The sequence below is a fragment of the Aedes aegypti genome, chromosome 2 (assembly GCF_002204515.2).
Source record: "Aedes aegypti strain LVP_AGWG chromosome 2, AaegL5.0 Primary Assembly, whole genome shotgun sequence".
Taxonomy (NCBI): Eukaryota; Metazoa; Arthropoda; class Insecta; order Diptera; family Culicidae; genus Aedes; species Aedes aegypti.
Window position 1 is genome coordinate 37,718,874 of NC_035108.1, and position 20,956 is coordinate 37,739,829.

At 36.0% G+C, this 20,956-nt stretch overlaps 1 protein-coding gene across 1 annotated transcript; it reads left to right on the top strand.

Annotated features, from left to right (window-relative positions):
• The first annotated feature begins 1,312 nt into the window (after positions 1-1,312).
• On the top strand, positions 1,313-12,901 carry LOC5579986 (PR domain zinc finger protein 13). The gene is made up of 2 exons (XM_001660202.2): positions 1,313-1,835; positions 12,195-12,901. Exons 1-2 carry the CDS (start codon positions 1,313-1,315, stop codon positions 12,899-12,901), a joined length of 1,230 nt encoding a protein of 409 aa, XP_001660252.2.
• The last annotated feature ends 8,055 nt before the right edge of the window (positions 12,902-20,956 follow it).

The window sequence follows — 20,956 nt, forward strand, 5'->3', positions numbered from 1 at the left end:
TTGAAAAACATATGATTACCATCCGCTGCTGTACCCGATGTTGTTGCTTGGTTTCGCTTCTCTCCCCCCACTAGCGCCCTCCTGCTGTCTTCCTGCCAAAAAGTGCATTAAATCTATCCCTGTTCGGAAGGAGCTGCCACCACGTGGTGCAAGCTACACGACTAGCAGCTTTACTGGCCCTTAATGTAGGGTGAAAATCTGTTGCTCTCCCTTGTTCCCCTCAATTGCGATATTAACTAAAAGGATACAGGCAACATGAACAAGAGCTTGTGGTGATGATGTTTTATCGCGCTGATGATTCCCGACATGTAGCATGCTTTTAGAGGAGGCAAAGGTCCTGATGCGATGATACATTGATGTTACAGCACTGTGTAGGAAAGTGTGATCTCTTATGCTCCTCATGTAACATGAGTTCTATGACACAATGGAGGTCGATTAAAATTGGCCTCGATTTTGAAGCAGTGCCATGCAACCTGATGGGTGACATCCTGTGATGTGCGAGTTGATGCACATGCGGCGATTCAACACGCGCACCTCGCTGAGGGTGGTTCTGGGTGCTATGGGACGAGGAGGGTACGGAAGGATGACAAATAGTGCGTAAGGGAAGATGGGGTAATATGCGCCCTCTATGGAAAACTTCTATTTTAACTGTACATTTTGTCGTTAACTATATTCTAATCGAAATTGAAAGAAATGCGCACAAATAAGCTCGCATAGTCATTAGATTGAAGCACTCATGTGTAAGAAACTAAATTTGAAAGGGACGAAACCATCGTTAACGATTTTCAATACATCGGGGTTTAAAGCACCACTGAGTACAAATCGTTTGTTTTAAGCTGATTCGAGCTACTTTCCAAATTCCAATGTATGGGAGAACGTTTACCCTCGACAGCACATTTTACGCCTGATTCCCCTATATGTTTCTCTATGCGGCTTTGATTCGCGCGGAAGTCGGAGGGGTCACAAATCCCGATCCGTGTTGATCTTTATCAATTCATTTAAAAACTATTATGTGTTTTTTCGGCACAATGACTGCGTTGATGCCGTGCAGGGTCGGGGTGCTGCGGAATGTCGTGAGATTTTCTGCACTTGTTACAGCAGCCCAGCAAGGATCAATTAGAGCTGCTTTCCTTCGGCACCCCCTCGCAGGCGATGATGACGAGGCTGATGTTCCTCGAAGCGGGAGGGTTGGACCTGTTTGCCAAAAAGTCGACCATTAGAGGAGGGAGAAGCTATAAAATATTCTGCCGAATCCTGCGGGAACTTCAGATCGGTTCCGATCGAGCAAGAGAGAAGCGGTTTCCGGTGCACAATGTATCCTGCCACAACGTCGTCTCAGTCGATGCTGCTTCCGAGGAGTAGCTTAGGACCTCCGATAGTGGGACCTTTCGCTCCCAAGTGTGATCTGGAATTGAGTTTGAACTTTTCATCGCAGGACGAAGGTGAACCAACTTCCGCTTCGGCCTTAGCAAGTGTTTGCGCCTTGAGTTACCTCCCAGTGGATTCAGTGTCAAAATCGTATCCGGTGGAAGAAATTTGCCAAAAAACTGCCCTACCCGGGGGAAGACGGATTACCATAAGAAAGTCGAGTTCAACGGGTCTGTTGACCCCAAACGAGGCGGACAGTGTTATGAAGAGTTGTAATTGGATCCGATCGATCAAACTGGCAAGTGATGTGAGAAGTTATAATTCAGTGCTCGAGTTGACCACCAATCAGATGATAAGACTAAGACTAACTCAGGACCTCAGCGAAGACGAGGAGCTGAAACTTTGGTTCTCCGAAGATGTTGCGGCCCATATGCAGATTCCGTTCCTGACGCCAGCCAACATTCAACGTGAGTTTACTATTGAATATCTACTGCAGAATGGGATAATTTGGATAGTCTTCCTTAACATACAACTTAATGATTCTATACACCGTTTCGAAGCTTTTTTTATTGTTTTCAACAACTTGAACCTATAACACGGTGTCTTTGTGGAGTAACTTTATTACAAAAAAATAGGTAAGTCTGAAATTTCGAACTAAAAACAATTAGACTTTGCTCTTTCATTTGCGACCAAAATCAAAATAATCGGTCGGGGGGTCCAGAACATTTTTTTTTATTTTGTGTGAAGTATTCATGGATATGTGTTTTTGTACCGACACACATTGCGTTGAACATAGATACGGGACAAACTGCAAGATCAAACCATTTGAACACCTTATCTTGGAATGTAAAGAGTTTCTTGCTCAAAAGAGCTGTATTAAGCATATATGACATATGATATACGCATAATTGCAAAACTGTCTCAAACATTTTAGTTATTGTCCACGAAAAACCTTGAAAATCGTACTTAAATTGGTCATAATGATGTAAGAAGTTATTAGGAAATATTTTTAATAGGTGAAGATGCATCGATATCAAACCTCGAATTTCCAAGAGCTTGTTTGTAGATTTGTATCTTGAGAACCTGACAACCTTTTGCGTTGAACATTTTATTGATTAGTTGCCACCAGCGAGTGACCAGTGAGTTACCGGTTGTCTGCTTCTCTGGACTTGTGCTTTTGAAAATTCGTGGTTTGGCTTCTATGTATACTCACCCTTAAAACCATTGCTAACCGAGTGTGTAGCTCGTTGTTATTAAGCAGATAAACGGACCAAAATAAAAACTGTCACCGCTGGGAGACAGAGAAGGATCTTTTCTTTGTCGTAGTATTGTGAAATAAAGTGTAAATCCATTCGTTTGCTCAGTAAAAACAAGCTATGGCTTTTAGGACGAGATCATAAATTATGCGAGATGTCTCTTTTTACTCGTAGGGGATGGTACACAAATTATGTCACGCTAAATTTCAATTTTTTCGAGCCCCTCCCCCCCTTTGTCACACTTTCTGTATGAGTCCTCCGATAATTTTGTAAGGCTTGTCACGCATGACTTAACCCCCTTCCCCCTCCCATCTTGGAGCGTGACGTAATTTGTGCATGACCCCTAGATACAAAAGTGACTTATCCGCCTTTCAAACAACACAATTTCAGTTATTCGAATTAACTAGTAGAGGGCTTCGCATGTGATAAACCTTGTTATAAGGCATGTAATATACTTGCCCCATGGTGCTGAAAAATACGCTAATTTGGATGGTATTTGAGAAGTTTCAAATCTTATATTTTTTATGTTATTTTCTTAATGGCACAGTGCTTATGAAAAGATCAGAAACTAACATCATGAGGCTAAAATGGGTTTGGGATGTTTGTACTTGTTTGCAGTACCATAACCCCATATTAACCCCTCTACAAGCAGCTTCATTTTATCAAAATATTCAAATCGCGATAACTTTTTTGTTTCTCAATATTTTTGAAAAAAATTTCCACAACTTCTTAAAAAACTCTCTTATTTTCAGAATCTGTATCGGTTTTGAGCATTGGTCATCTAAATTCGGAGATATTCCAAAATTCCTTGGGGGACCAACGCATAGCCATAACTCTCGAAATTATCTCTGGCTACAGATTTTTTTCTCATATTTGGTTATTCGCTTTTCAAAACTAAACTTTGATGAAAGTCTATTGTGAAGAAATTAAACAAATCGGTGTAACTGTTTTTGAGCAATGAGCTTTTATGTTTTTGGTACCACTCTAGCCGTAACGAGATCTTGAAAACTTCTTAAAATATCATATTGAAATTTTATATGGGAAGTGTCGGTCCCCCAAGGAACACCGAAATATTTTTAAAACCAGTTGAGCAATGGTCAATACCGACATAGATTCCAAAAATAGAAGAGTTTTTTGAGAAGTTGTGAAAAAATGGTGGAAAAATATAACGAAACAAAAAAGTTATCGCAATTCATATATATTTTTGTGCTGATAAAATGCAGCTGCCGGTAGAGGGGTTAAGCTAAATAAAAGCAAACAAACTCATGAATATCTCTTCTGCTATCTGTCGAATTGAATTTTTCTCTTCAGCAAATTTCTTTATTATGGTTTGAAGAATGAGCTTTTACAATGGGATAATAAGTGTGTACTTACATTACAATACAAGCGTGTTTGGAACATACCTCAAAATTTCTCCATAGTAATTTCCATATAAACCTACATTGTCTTTGGGTCACCTTAAATCACCACCTAGAAAGCTGCAAATTTCACAGAACACTATTTTTATAGTAAGGATAGTAAGGAACATATGTGAGATTGAATTCTCAAACATTTTTTAATTTTGAACCGCCCTAATGTACATAAACACATAGATAGGCAAATTCAAACATATGTGCAAGTCTCTCGAAATCAAAAAAAAAAAAAAAATACTCTGGACCCCCCGACCGATTATTTTGGTTTTAGCAGCAAATGAACGCGAGAAACCTAGGCATTATTGTGGAGAAGTTTCAGACTTACCTATTTTTTTGTAATAAACTTGTTCTACGAAACACACCGTGTATAAAACAGTTTATTTAAATAGTTTCTTTTTATAGCCCTGGCAATAATCGATTGTTTGAAGTAGAACCCTTCAACAGTTCATCAAACATTTCCTGAAAAATTTGTTTTTCCATGGTATATTTATCTTCCCATATAAAATTTCAATATGATATTTTAAGAAGTTTTCAAGATCTCGTTACGGCTAGAGTGGTACCAAAAACATAAAAGCTCATTGCTCAAAAACAGTTACACCGATTTGTTTAATTTCTTCACAATAGACTTTCATCAAAGTTTAGTTTTGAAAAGCGAATAACCGAATATGAGAAAAAAATCTGTAGCCAGAGATAATTTCGAGAGTTATGGCTATGCGTTGGTCCCCCAAGGAATTTTGGAATATCTCCGAATTTAGATGACCAATATAAAATTTCAATATGATATTTTAAGAAGTTTTCAAGATCTCGTTACGGCTAGAGTGGTACCAAAAACATAAAAGCTCATTGCTCAAAAACAGTTACACCGATTTGTTTAATTTCTTCACAATAGACTTTCATCAAAGTTTAGTTTTGAAAAGCGAATAACCGAATATGAGAAAAAAATCTGTAGCCAGAGATAATTTCGAGAGTTATGGCTATGCGTTGGTCCCCCAAGGAATTTTGGAATATCTCCGAATTTAGATGACCAATGCTCAAAACCGATACAGATTCTGAAAATAAGAGAGTTTTTTAAGAAGTTGTGGAAATTTTTTTCAAAAATATTGAGAAACAAAAAAGTTATCGCGATTTGAATATTTTGATAAAATGAAGCTGCTTGTAGAGGGGTTAATATGGGGTTATGGTACTGCAAACAAGTACAAACATCCCAAACCCATTTTAGCCTCATGATGTTAGTTTCTGATCTTTTCATAAGCACTGTGCCATTAAGAAAATAACATAAAAAATATAAGATTTGAAACTTCTCAAATACCATCCAAATTAGCGTATTTTTCAGCACCATGGGGCAAGTATATTACATGCCTTATAACAAGGTTTATCACATGCGAAGCCCTCTACTAGTTAATTCGAATAACTGAAATTGTGTTGTTTGAAAGGCGGATAAGTCACTTTTGTATCTAGGGGTCATGCACAAATTACGTCACGCTCCAAGATGGGAGGGGGAAGGGGGTTAAGTCATGCGTGACAAGCCTTACAAAATTATCGGAGGACTCATACAGAAAGTGTGACAAAGGGGGGGAGGGGCTCGAAAAAATTGAAATTTAGCGTGACATAATTTGTGTACCATCCCCTACGAGTAAAAAGAGACATCTCGCATAATTTATGATCTCGTCCTAAAAGCCATAGCTTGTTTTTACTGAGCAAACGAATGGATTTACACTTTATTTCACAATACTACGACAAAGAAAAGATCCTTCTCTGTCTCCCAGCGGTGACAGTTTTTATTTTGGTCCGTTTATCTGCTTAATAACAACGAGCTACACACTCGGTTAGCAATGGTTTTAAGGGTGAGTATACATAGAAGCCAAACCACGAATTTTCAAAAGCACAAGTCCAGAGAAGCAGACAACCGGTAACTCACTGGTCACTCGCTGGTGGCAACTAATCAATAAAATGTTCAACGCAAAAGGTTGTCAGGTTCTCAAGATACAAATCTACAAACAAGCTCTTGGAAATTCGAGGTTTGATATCGATGCATCTTCACCTATTAAAAATATTTCCTAATAACTTCTTACATCATTATGACCAATTTAAGTACGATTTTCAAGGTTTTTCGTGGACAATAACTAAAATGTTTGAGACAGTTTTGCAATTATGCGTATATCATATGTCATATATGCTTAATACAGCTCTTTTGAGCAAGAAACTCTTTACATTCCAAGATAAGGTGTTCAAATGGTTTGATCTTGCAGTTTGTCCCGTATCTATGTTCAACGCAATGTGTGTCGGTACAAAAACACATATCCATGAATACTTCACACAAAATAAAAAAAAATGTTCTGGACCCCCCGACCGATTATTTTGATTTTGGTCGCAAATGAAAGAGCAAAGTCTAATTGTTTTTAGTTCGAAATTTCAGACTTACCTATTTTTTTGTAATAAAGTTACTCCACAAAGACACCGTGTATACATTCCAAACATGTTATGTGAACCCAGTTTTCAATTAGCATTGAGGGTAAAAATTTATTTTCAGAGAAAAAACATGTTCTTTTAGTGAGCGAGTTATCAATTTCAAAGAAAATTGCATGCCTTTAGGCATTTAATGTGGCGTATACTGTAATTTACAATATTCAATTCTATATTTGACCGATTTATCAAAAAGTTGTAAGATTTTCGAGACTTGATTCAGATTAAGTGACCCCAAATTTAGTGATTGATTCAGATTTAGTTACCCCAAATTTTGTGAATACCATATCTCTTTATTTTATGAAACCTATCGCAGTAAGGAATGCAATGACATGAAGTTTTTCTCGTTTTTTAACTTGCTTGAATATAAATCAATTTTCAGTTTTTCGGCATAAAATATATTGAATGACTTCACTGAACATTTCTTGAGCAGTAATATATACTTTGGAATACATCCAAAATTCATTTTATTGATAATTCTACGAAAAAGATAGTAGATATCTAGTGAATATGTTTGACCAGAAATCATATTTTTAGATACACTCAAAATTTATGTTACTTAAAAACTACGAAAAAAAAAACAATTGTTGAAAACAAGTATCAAAGCGACGACATGTGGTTCTTCTACATAAATTTAATTGAACAGGAACAAGACGGGGTTGGTGGTCTAATGGCTACCGTTTCTGCTTCATAAACAGAAGGTCATGGGTTCAATCCCATGCCCGTTCCTTTCCTCGTACTTTGTAGTTGTATCTCTCACTTGCTTCTATCTTCCACTCTCAATAAATCACAGTCAGGGTTGGGAAAAATCTTGAAATTCACTCTACAGTAGCCAAGCAAAGCCAATAACAGTCAGCGAAGCCAGTGAAACTCACGCCCATCGCTGCTGTAGGCAAAAAGCCTTGAAAATAGCAAAACACCCGTTGCTAAGGGCAACCCAGAATTACTGTAGAAAAATGTTCTATTTCCCGCTGCATTTCCCGCATTTAGAGCCTTCAATGACACTCATGATTTAGAAAATTCGTGCACCCAACATAGGCTACTTGATGAGATTCACGTTTTTGAACTACTGTACTGGAGAGCCACGTGATTTTCGCGAAAATTCAAGCCTACTACTATTACCATTCCCAGCACTGATCACAGTTGTTGATCTATCACAGTTCATAGCATTTGCTAGAATCCGAGACGAACAAAACAAAAACCGTTTCCCTACGCTTCCATTCTTCCATCATTATAGCACGCCTGTCCTTACGTCTGATACGCCTGATGCGCGGTAGACGCAGTGGTATATACGGCCTACCGTGGGAGCCAGTTTAATGCATCTTCAATTCCTCCCCCTTTCCTCTTGGTCCTCACCCAATTCCTCCCTTTCCTTGGTCTGCATACTGACGTGACAGGCGCCATTGTTGCCTAAAATAGAAGATCACCATCACTTATACACTGAGGGTGTCTGTTATTCCCAAGCAGTCCTCTGGTTGGTTCCTTGTGTAAGTGCAGCTGATCTGGTGAAACTGGAGTTTGCAACCACGGGCGGCCAATCAAGCTCAAGCTCAATAAATTTAATTGAACAGGAACAGTGCCTATGTTTGAGCATAAATAGGAACTGAACAATTCTTTTTGCTTAAAAAATCATAAAAACCTCTCGTTTGGAAACCTATTCGGCTGTATATCAGAATTGGAATTGGTGAAATATAGTTTTTGGACAATAAATTTCTAGTTAAAGTCCATTGAACATGATTAAAATTGAAAAAAAAAATGATTGCATTGAAAACATAAGGTGAAGATGAATCGAAGTCAAACTTCAAACCGAACACCCATTTGAGCTGAAAACTTAATCGATTGGGCTAGTGATTAGAATCGATTAAGTTTTCAGCTTAAACGGATGTTTGGTTCTCCAGAATTGTGCTCTTGAAATTTTTAGATTTGGTTTCGATTCATCTTTATTTTAAACAGCTAAAACTAACAGAGAAAACCCCTTAATGTAAATTTGAAACGTTTATTCGGTAAAAAAATAAAACAAAGAAAACTAAATTCTAACTTTTATAATGCATATATCCACTAAGTGCAGAAAATTTCAAATTGTTTACAGTAATGAATCAAATATACCTAAAATGAGTGCACAGTGGAAAGTTCTCGAAATAGGCGGTTTATCTTAAGGTATTAAGCTAAAGTGAATTCTAAGTTTTATCTGGTACGCTTTTAGGCACAAATTTAACAATGCAACACCATTCCAATCGATGAAATATGATATTTGTTGATAGTTTTATAACTCCAATCAAGATGTTTGCAAGAAGAATCTTTTTTATTGAGCTCAAAATTCGCTTTAACAATAAATTTCGCTTTCCGTAATAAATTCAATTGTGGAAGCCACATTTAAACGTTTAGGATGAAATATAAATGTTTGTTTTTTTTACAATCCGCATTTCTTTTAATTTTAATTTCCTATCTGTCTAGTTATTTATGGTTATTGGGGTTTGGAAAACTATAAATTTTAACAATTGCAATAAAATTCGACACGGTTATCATGCCGCTCCGATGTGTCTAAAAAAATTGTGTTGGTTTAATTGCTCTAGAAGAAATTTGAACACCCACAAGAGCAATTTTGTTTTCTACCGTTTATAAACTATGGAATATGGACATGAGATACGTGAAAGAATTTGGAACAGTTGCTGATATATAGCAGATTGAATTTTAAGATATAACTGATGTTGACCTTTAAACTCCTAGTGTTAAAAGTACGGGGAAGCGTGTCATTGAGGCGATTCAAAATTTAAGAATGTTTGAAAGTCCAATCTCCCTTGCCATCCTCACCATAAGAATAGTGTACCTGAAATTTTCAGCTTTTTCTGTGGTGATTTGAAGATGACCCAAAGACAATGTTGGTTTATATGGAAATTACTAAGGAGAAATTTTGTAAAATGTTCAAAACTCCTATGTATTGTAATGTAAGTCCAAACTTTGCATCCCATAGCGTTAACTCATTATTCATGCCTTAATGAAGGATGGTGTTGAAGATACAAATCCCTTTTGAGCTAATTTTGTTTGGGATTTTTGTAGATGATTGCAGGGCTATATGGTATTGAAGCTAAATAATACCAAACAGACTCGTGAATGTCTCTTGTCCTCTTCATCGGAATGAATTGCTCTCTTTTTTTTATTATGGTTTCAAGAATGAGTCTGCACTATTTGATGATAAGTTTGTACTTACATGCCTATAGTGTTTGGAACTTTTTTTTTTTCAAAATTTCTCCATAGTAATTTTAATATAAGCCTACATCGTATTTGGGTCACCTTTAAGTGGTGATTTAAAAAGGTAAAAAAATTACATAACACTATTTTTATGGTAAAGATGGTAAGAAAGATATGGGAGATTGGATTTTCAAACTTTTTTAAAATATGAATCGTCCTAGTGTACCATCTCCTGAAATATTGAACATGTGTTGAAAAATCTAATAGTATTCGATTTGATGCAGAAATACAATTGAATAATTATTAACAGAAAACAATTTCTAAATTAATTGATTTTTACAGTTGCCAAATTTTCTTGTGTTAGTTTACTACACGTGAACCATCCGAGCAGGTGGAAAAAACCGACCAATATCATATTTTGTAATTCTAAAATAATTACTGACGATCATAATCAGCTATTGATTTGTTGGAGATAAGAGATAGAAGATCAAAAATAATATCGAAAATTAATATGGATACGTATAAAACAATATCTTGTTAAGATATTATAAGATAAAAACAATATCTGGCAAGTTTATTGATTGACCAACAAATCAATATCAAAATATTATCTAACACATGGCGAAGGATGAAAATAATCAAAATGCCGAACATATAGCGCTTTCGACACATGTGTTTTCAAATCCTGACCAAAATCGGTGCTTCTACCCTCGAAGGAATACAGCCTTTGTTTAGTATGCCCACCGGACCAATAAGACTTGGCTGGGAAACATTTTGTAATTTTGTTTTATGTTTCAATCCTTTTCCGAGCAAAATCAAATGGGGCCGACGGACGTACTTTTGTTTGAGGCAAGCGCCCTACTGTTTAATTATTTCTGTGCTCAACTATCAAAGTACCTTGATTCCCAGGTACCGTATTCCCGCAAATGTTCATGTATTACTGAGAAAAGAAAAAAAATAGTTTGCTTCAAATTGTATGGGAGTATCACTTCTTCAATTATTTTCACAAAATTTGGACTTAAAACATGTAATTTAGCATAGTTATAGCATAGTTACATTATTATCCTCAACATTAAAATGAATCTGGATTAAAATAAGTTTGAAATAAATTTCACGTAAGCCGGTTTAAAAACCAGTTCCAAACGCAGGATTATCAATAATTAATTATCAATAGGTCAAAATAGTTGACCTGTTCAAATTTTGATGAAATATCGAACAACAGAATGCAAATAAAAATAACGAAGATGTTTTGGTGAGCCAACTTTCGGGAATCCAGGACCTGTGTATAAAATTACGTTGCTCAACTGGTTGAGCAAAACTGTCGACGATCATTTGCTGGCCATCGTTGCCTTTAGGTATGGTACAAAAAATACGTTACGCTAAAATTGATCACTTTTCATTCCGTCCCCTTACGTATGACGCCGTCCACATATGACGTAACGCTCTATGAGGACGGGGGAGTGCGCTCAAGCGTTACGACTCATACAATTTTTTTTTACCATACAAAAAGCGTTACCAAGGGTGGGGGGGGGTGTGTTGGGTCAAAAATTGTCAATTTTAGCGTTACATGATAAATAGACGCTGCCTAGCGCTTTCTATAAGAGAATTCTAGTACGGTACTTTTCTGCCTCCCAATACGTTATTTGTGTATGATGCCTTACATGCCCTATTGTTTTACATGCCGTATGCACTGATATCAACAGACCAACCGCCTTACAAAAGTGCCTTTTTCATCGCTAGAATTATTCCAAGCAGTTGTTTCTGTAAATATCAAACTAAACGCTCATGCCTTCGGGTAGTCTGTCATGTCTCATTGGGGAATGGTTTGAGTGACCAACAACCACTTCCTGACACACCAGTCAATTATTGTGTCGAAAAGTTCCTAAAATTGCGCTGTGCAAGCTTCCAAGAAGCATGACAATAAATGCAAACGAGAGCTGTGGTTTACTCGTATCATAAGCAATACACTTACCAAGAGACTATTCTTCGACTACCTCTTTTGATGTGTAGATTGAATGAATTGAAACGAAATTCACTTCGTACAAACATATTTTTTATTTCAATAACAAACACATCTCAAAACGCGTTTACATTATAGCTAACTGATGCAATTTACAACGACCACTTATTTGACTATAATTTCAATTTTACTATATTACAATCCTCACAACCAGAAGCGCGCCGTTTTTCTTCGTATTTGACGATTACCACTAGCGCCTTCTGGGATGTCGTTACACAAAATGGCATTACTTGAAATATGTTCACCATATGATGATGGTATAGAATATACGAAGCATTTTAAAGAAATTTGTTCTATATTCTACGTTTGTTTGTTTGTGTTATTATTATTCATTTCATGAATCACTTCGGCAAGAAAGTATTTAAAAAGCTATTGAACCCAGCTTTGACCAAAAATTGTGTCGTACTAAAATATAAAATACAATGTTAAAGTATGGATGTTCGAATCATTTTTAATGTAAAATATCCAATTGTCTCGAAATTTCAGGCCAAAACTGCTACGTGTGTCACATCTGTGGCAAATCCTACGAGTACCCCAACCCCCTCAAAATCCACATAGCCACCGACTGCGGCCAACAATCGATGACCATCCTGTGGCAGAGACTTCTTCACAGCATTTCGCGCTACAACTTTGCAACCGGATGCGAATTTCAACCGTGGCGCAGTTCAGCCTTTCGTCCGGTTCTGAGCACCCATCCTATGAAAGTGGAGCTTTCGCCGCCACATCCTCCACCACCACCGCAGAACAAGTCTCCCCTATTGGAACCGCCATCTCTGCACCATCATCTTCATCATCCCCACCATCACAATCCGCTGGTGGACGAATCGACTATGGTAACAGCTGCCCATCTGGAAACGATCGTCAGCAACATGGGTTCGTCCAAGCAAGGCCACATCTGTATATACTGCGGAAAACTGTATTCGCGAAAGTACGGTCTGAAGATACACATCAGGACCCACACTGGGTTCAAACCATTGAAATGCCAATACTGTCTGAGGCCCTTCGGTGATCCGAGTAATTTGAACAAGCACATAAGACTGCACCGACAGCATGATAGCTCACTTTACGAGTGTAACCTGTGCGGGAAGAAACTGGCAAGGCGGAGGGATCTCCAAAGGCATCTTCAGTCCCGTCACAACAGCAATCAGGTCATCGAAAGCTCAACTTCCGAAGAGGAGGAAGAAGTTGCATGACTATGGTTTCGTTTAAATCAACAATTGTACCAAAGATAATTAATTGTTGTATTTAGTTCTAAAGAGCTAGCTTTAAGTATTTTATTCAATTGTTAAAATATATACAAAATCGTATAAATGTTTGATTCAGCTAATATCCGAAACTGTATCTGATATTTAAAGGAAAAAAAATCATTTTCTATAAAAGCAATCAATATCAGATGGATTTCTATGTATGTTGGACCCCCTGGACCATTTTCCTACACATCTTCCATTTTAAATAAAGAAAAAAAACTCAATTCGCAAATCATTCGGAAAAATAGAACTGATTTGAACTTGCATCAGCGGGAGAGTACTGTTGACCTTGTCCCATCGTTTCGGTGAAAATTCTAAATTTTTCCCATGTTTTAGAAATGTTGTATCATTGATGTTCGGATCATGAATACTTGAAATACGCTTGACGGCTTTGAACGCTTGTTTAAAGACACTTATTTCTGTAACAATTTTCAGAAAGTGGCTGAAATCATGCTACGTAATTTATAAACAGCCCTTAGCACCTTGGTCTGGATTTCCTTTGCTAATAATCTCCTAATGTATAATCGAAATGGAATCATATCTTTTGAAATTACTGAATTAAGAGCTCCGCGCAACAATTTAGTTTTGTAAAGTGCTCCATAAACCAAAAGATCTGAAAACCCATGCGTGAAAGGATACACAATTAGAAAAGTCATAGAAATTTATGTCTTAGGTGTCCGGCATATTGAAGCAAGTAACTGACATAAATTTAAGTTACAAATGACGTAATATTACGATATTACGTACTGTTAGTTAGTTTGATGTATTTAAATGTTCAAATACCATCAAATTTAAGTCATTTCATTTTTTAAATCGAGGATTTTGCTTACCATGAAATTAACGTCATATGTAATATTAACTTTTAAAATATGACCGTTTTACAATCGCAGAGAATATAATAGAAAACTAAACAAGTTGATATTTTGAATCACATGCTTTTGAGCTAAGGATGTTTTACAGATCTACACTCTTAAAAATAATGAAAATCACTCCGGACGTAATGCACATTATGACTGAATGACACATGATGTAAGTGATGAAATGACGTAAAAATGGGTTCTGAAAGATGTATTGAAAGAAAAATGTAATTTTACATGATGAAGGTCATGAAAACGATGCCGCTATGTTTGACATTTGCCGAATCAGACATCATCGTACTTAAAATGAGACAAAAATTCACGTCATTTGGTTCGCTTCTTTTATGTACATCCAAAAGACGTAAAATCGCATGATTTTTTCGGTGCGTGTAATTGAGAATGTAGTCAAAAATTTTAAATATTGAGTTATCTAGTTGTGGCACCAAGGAGACGATATTGTGTATTTATTAGAGATGCTTATTTTCAATACAACATACAATAATTTGAAAATATCCTACTTTCTCTGCTGGCTTTTTAACCTGTTTGTCTGTAGCTCAAAATTCATATCAATGGCATGTACTTTGTTCGCCAAAAAAAAATTGTACGTGTGTCATGTAAAGATGTATGAATAAAAAAGGAAACTTATGTTTACCCTCAAAATCTATTTTGCCAAAAAAACTACCAAAACCCAAATTTCATGAGTCTGTCTGCCTGTAAAGTTTAAGTAGTTTTTTCGGCATTAGCTTGCTTATAGAAGTTAAGTGAACGTGTTTAAGAAGGAATAGAAAATTTTATTTAAGCTTTAAATTTATTTTACCCGATAAATAACGTAAAACCTGTTTAATAAATATTTATGCTTTTTAAGATATATTCTAAGCGATGATATGCTGTTTTTTTCGGCAGCAAATTGATTGTAGAAGTTGATTTAAATGTTAAATCGGAAATATAAATTTTTGATTACACTTCAAAAGGTATTTCACCTAAGAAACTAAAAAAACCCTGATTCACGAGCTTGCCAAGCAAAATTCATCATTTTTCGACATAAATTTCTTAACAGCATTTAAGTTAACATGTTTGAGGATTTTTTTAATTACGCTCAACAATTATTTGACTGAAATCTTCTGAAAATCCCTGTTTTTAAACCTTAACCTGAAAACAAACCCTAAAGCAATATGTAGTTGCTTGATATTGAATTGAATGTTGAAGCCAAGCGAATCAAATTTATTCTCCTTACTGCTATAAAGAAATGTATGTCAAAATAACTTATTGTCGCCGCTATCAATTTTGATGTGCAAGGTAACAGTTTCATGAATTAGAGGTTTTCGTATCTCTTATACAAAATAAATTTAAAGCGTAATCCAATAATTATAGTTTTACATAATTGAGTTTACATTATTGATTTCTAAAATAAATTAAATGAATTAAATGCTTCAATTAGAAGCCCAGATAGCCGTAGTGGTAAACGCGCAGCTATCCAACAAGACCAAGGTGAGGGTCGTGGGTTCGAATCCCACCGGTCGAGGATCTTTTCGGATTGGAAATTTTCTCGACTTCCCAGGGCATAGAGTATCTTCGTACCTGCCACACGATATACGCATGCAAAAATGATCATTGGCACAGTAAGCTCTCAATTAATAACTGCGAAAGTGCTCATAAGAACACTAAGCAGGCATTGTTCCAGTGGGGACGTAATGCCAAAAAGAAGAAAAATCAATTAAATGTCAAGTAAAAACTATATTTCATCGCCTTAGATTTTGATAAAGAGGCACGCAATTTAAAAAAAAATGATTTTCATAGTTCTCATTATATTTTCAACTAAAACATGTAAATATAACCTCTATACGTACGTTTAAATTGAAAAAAATGTTAACTTAAATTCTACAATTAATTCGATGTTGAAAAACACAAAATATTATTGCTTTGAGTATTTCTTCATAATCGTAAATGTAAATGTAAATGAGACATCCTTTTGTATGATGACATGACCAGTCGATCAGTGGCTAAAATCTGGGTTGTAATTTTGGGATTGCCTTGAGTAAACCTTGAATTTTAACAAAGGTTTGGAACAATCAACTGGATAACATCATACAAAGAGGACAGTCTACTGTCTAACGGCTGTGCCCTGCAACAATGAGTGGTAACCCTTACATACATACATACATACATAATCGTAAATGTTTATTGGACTAGATTTCACGTAGTTTTTAGGGAAAAATAAATTTTGAGTGAATTCGAAAAAGTGTATAACTTCTCCAACATATTTACTTGTCTTTTACAATGAATTGCATGTTGGAAAAACAACATAGTTTATATTTCTTTTTTTTTTTTTTTTTTGCTAGTCGATATGTTATTTAAACGAGGCTGTTGGGATATGTTTTTTTAACAGTTGTTAGGTAAAATAAAATTTGAGTGTACTCAGAAATGTCTATATCTACTCAAACATGTCAAAGTAACTTCTAAAAACAGTTTTTTTTTCTGAAAAAGTCACTAGCTATCTCTTTGAATTTAGATTTTCAGGCAAACATGTTCATGAAATAGGAATTCTCGTAGTTTCTTAGGTAAAATAAATTTGTAATTAAATAATGTAATAAGTGTAATTAGAAAATGCCTATTTCTTCTCAAACATGTTCACTTAACTTCTATGAGCAAGTTCATGCTGAAAAAACTACTTGTCGTTGCTTTGGATTTCAAGACTCAAGTATCTCATCTTATTGAGACAATTTCACTTGACTTGTAAATTTAATTTCATGGCGAATAAAGTACATATCATTGCTTTGCATTTTGAGGATGACCGGCCAATTGGCCGAATGGCATTTGGCCGAAAGGGTCATTTGGCCGAAAGGGTCATTCGGCCGAATGCCGTTTGGCCGAATTACGAACTAAAAATTAACTGAATTGTTGCAATGCTGATGTGTATGATTTATAAGTGCGACCCAAAGACTGATCAGCTGTTTAGTTTGTATATTTTTAAGCTGTTACCAGACGTTATGTTTGTCATTGTATATACAGTTAACTCTCTCTTACTCGATATTTCCCCTAACTCGATGAAATGTGCGGTCCCTTCAATCTAGCATACTTTGATCCTTCTGTAAGTCGATACCTCTCTAACTCGATGTTCCCTAGCTCGATGCTATCTGTTTTAGATTCCTATGCAAGTTTACGTCTCTAACTCGAAATATTCATAAAAAAATATTTTTTGAACTGCATTGATTTTTTTTTTAAACTGAGTATTACGATTATGTTGATAGTTAAATGAAAACTTACAGCCCATTTAAGAGTTCCACAACTTTAGATTTTTTAAGGCTGCTAAAAACGTTTATCGAAAAAATTAAAAATTTTAAAATATGTGTTATGTGTCTCGATACCACCCTAACTCGATGGTCCCTTCAATATCGAGAGAGGGAGAGTTGACTGTAGCACCAAGAAAAAGATAAAAGCGACTTGTAAGTATAGGACAAGTCTTTGAATTCCGCACATGGTTTCGAGACTCTTAATAGGGTGCTAGCAGCAATCTCAAATGGGTCCGTTTGGCACACTAAACAAAGGCTGCATTATCTATAGGATAGGAGCACCGATTTTTGCCAGCATAAGAAAAAATATGTTCAAATCATAGATCACAAACTGTATAGGGTGCTGCGTCCTTTTCTTGGCACTCCGGCAGTGAAGTTTTTTTTGAAAGCTACAGAGCTCAAATTTGGCCACAACATGCGTCGCACTGATGTGCTTCTTACTGCGAAGTTTCAGACAATTCGGTCGAGAAAAACCACCAATGCCAAAGTGAATCATGGAAGTTCCCAAATAGTTCTGTACCTTACGTGCTGTAAAAACGTTAAATATAAGCTTTTGGTCCATCCGGTTTAAGACTTGATCCCCTTTTATAAATGACTCTTTTCGCGCCATATCGTACTTCAAGCTGGCAGCCCCCACTCAGATTTCAATATTCTGGATCACAAAATACGCCACTTTCCATACTTAATTTTGCCTAAATTTATCTGGACTATCATTTGAAAGGGACAATCTTTTTAACACGAAATTTTTTTCAAAAGATTATAATCGAAGAATGGCTCCTCGAACAAAAAAGATGTATGGAGGATAATTCTCTTGATTGTTGATCAAAAATACTAAAACATCTCATTTAAAAAGAAATGGTTATTAACCTTCTGCTTGTGCGAAAAAAAGTTACGTTGTTTGTGTTTTGGGGTCATATTGAACCCAAATTCAAATCGCTGTTACTTCGCGAAATACAAATGGATTTTCGCAACTTTACAACACAGCCTACTATTTGATCTTCATCCTGGAATATGTGAGTTCACGGTAGACACAACAAGTTAGGCTATTCCCACGTGTAAACAACGGTTTTCAATCAAAACATGTGTCGTCATTCCTATCGTCAAGCATGAGGCTTACAGGATAGTAAAAGAGAGCAAGCCTTGCTCTCTTTTGCACTCGTTCGAGTTTGCAATAGGAATGACGTCACTGCCAAATGTCATTTTTCGGAGTATAATACCTTGCTTCTTTTTACCGTGATGTGAGTTATTAATTTTAATGCTCACTAGCTCCTCCTACTGGCAACATATGGAACTTACTCAAAAAGCTTTTTGTAGCCGTCGATCAAATGAACTACATTGTTACTACACTAGTCTTCTAATATAACTCAAATCTGAGATATATAAATGTGAAATATTTGATGTTCACCAGCAACTTCATGAGCAACTTTGCCGAAGTAATCATTCTTCCAAATGCTAAGCACTGTGTGATATAGAATAGCATAACAAATTTGTAAGCCCCTCCCAGCGATGAACCAGCCTCCGTTTGAATTTTCTTATATTGTTCAGTAAAACTCAATTAATTTCGCTTTCTAAAACTGCAGAAAAATCGCAAATCCATTTGTCTTTCTCGATGTTACATCGATTTGAATTTGGGTTCAATATGACCCCAAAGGGCCCAGATAGCCGTAGCGGTAAACGCGCAGCTATTCAGCAAGACCAAGCTGAGGGTCGTGGATTCGAATCCCACCGGTCGAGGGTCTTTTCGGGTTGGAAATTGTCTCGACTTCCCAGGGCATAGAGTATCTTCGTACCTGCCACACGATATACGCATGCAAAAATGGTCATTGGCATAGTAAGTTCTCAGTTAATAACTGTGGAAGTGCTCATAAGAACACTAAGCTGAGAAGCAGGCTCTGTCCCAGTGGGGACGTAACGCCAGAAAGAAGAAGAACGACCCCAAAGCACAGACAACGAAATATTTTCATTAAAAATACTCTAGAAAACTATTTTTCAAGATAATTGAAAAAAATCCTTTCGTGTATCAAAAAACTCGCGGAAACTTACCAACGTGTGGAAAAATTTCTCGATTCGGTTCACTAACAAACAAGGGTTGTAACCGTCAAAGTGCTCCCATTGACCCCAAACACAGACAAAGGGTTAAAAATTAAAGTCGATTTAAAAAAGATGGCTATTTTGTATTTGGATCATCTGGTAAGTAGGCCTTGAACGGGTCAGAGGATTTTCTCTCTGCGCTTGTCATATTTTATTTTTTTTTTTTCGATTTTTCTTCATCGTGTACAAGAGAAATGATATTTACCAAATGATTCATAAATTTTGGATTGTAATCGTCTATCTAAATAGATTTTTTTATACGGATTCAATTTATACCAATTCTAATTGCATTAAAATAACATTTGAAGGTTCTGTGTTACTGATTATGTTATGATTAATCAATTGACATTGTAAAATTTCATGTATAGCTTTATTATCCAAAAATTATACATTGTAATTGATGCCTTCTTTTTGGACATACTTTGAATTTTTGCTTTAATAAACGAAAATGCTCGAAATGTGGTGATTTCCATTCTTCTACCGTTTTGATTCATATTACGGACACTTAAGGACTTAGTGAAGTTGAACTCATCAAGGTGCATTCAAAATAAACCATTCTGTTATATTTTTTTCGACTTCGACTCGAATTCCGGACAGTGCTCATCTACCTTTTTCCAGGGATAAGAAAATGATCATTTGTAGGATCAATCAAATGCAGGACACATGGTTAGCCTATCAAATCGTTTCTCAAAAGGTTTGCGCTGATGCATTTTTCCTAAAAATCCTTGATATAGTGGCCACATCATGGCCAATTGCAGAAGTGCATTACTACCTCCAGGCGCACAGAAGCACAGCACCCTTTTCATCTGGCTCACCGGAATAACTCTGCTTTAACTTCCTTCTACCAAGGATCCAAAAAAGTTGGAAGTGCATCTTTGAACATTCATATCTCTGTCATTTTCGATTTTCAACAAATTTTCAGCGATAGAGCTGGACACTATTCAAGATTGAATTTCGTTTTTTGGGTTTTTGAAATAGATGCGTCTACCCAATGTTATTAGGCAAAAGGCACTTACTAGTTTTTTGAAATCGCATTTTTTCACAAATTCAACAATAAAACAAAATTCAAAGCGATGACATGTAGTTTTTTCGACATTAATTTGCTTGTTTGAGCGGAAATTAGAAGTTTTGATTACACTCAAAATTTCTGTTTATTTAAACTATTACGAAAATCCCTATTTGTTGAAAACGCCTGTAACTCAAAATTCAAAGCGAAGGCAAATAGTGGCATAACAGGTGACGTGATCACTTTCCCATTACGGATATCACCTAAGTGAGAAAATGTGGAGAAGTTCATCCCTATAGGTAGATCGCATGAACACGAGCTATTACGAATGGTACGCTACCCGGTGAAGATCGACAAAAGCATTCACTTGAAGTGGAAACTTTTCACCGCCGTTCGGGTAGGTGAAGAGTTATCACGTAAAATGAAATAAGTTTAAAAGAGCATTTTGTTTTGCTTTTTATATAACAAATCTTATGTTTTTGTATTCTAGGATACAGAACACTATATTTAAGCTTGATTTGCTGTTAAAAAGTAATTTATTGGTTTTTCTTTATTTGTGGGAAATTGAGACAGGATTCGAACAAAACATGGGTTTTCCGCTCGCTGTTTGCAAAGGAAAAAATAGTTAATTCAAACGGGAATCGCTTTAGACAATTTTTGCCTATCGCCGGAAATCTCATAAACTTTGTTTTAACTGCCTTTTAAATTAGACTATGGATATGGTCCGATATAGAACTGTAGTAAAAAATGTTGCGTT

What these genes read in the sequence shown, in the direction of transcription:
- LOC5579986 (XM_001660202.2), top strand. Translation starts at nt 1,313, where the DNA reads ATGTATCCTGCCACAACGTCGTCTCAGTCGATGCTGCTTCCGAGGAGT. An exon ending in GACGCCAGCCAACATTCAAC is followed by an intron (nt 1,836 to 12,194) that starts GTGAGTTTACTA and finishes TCGAAATTTCAG; the next exon opens with GCCAAAACTGCTACGTGTGT.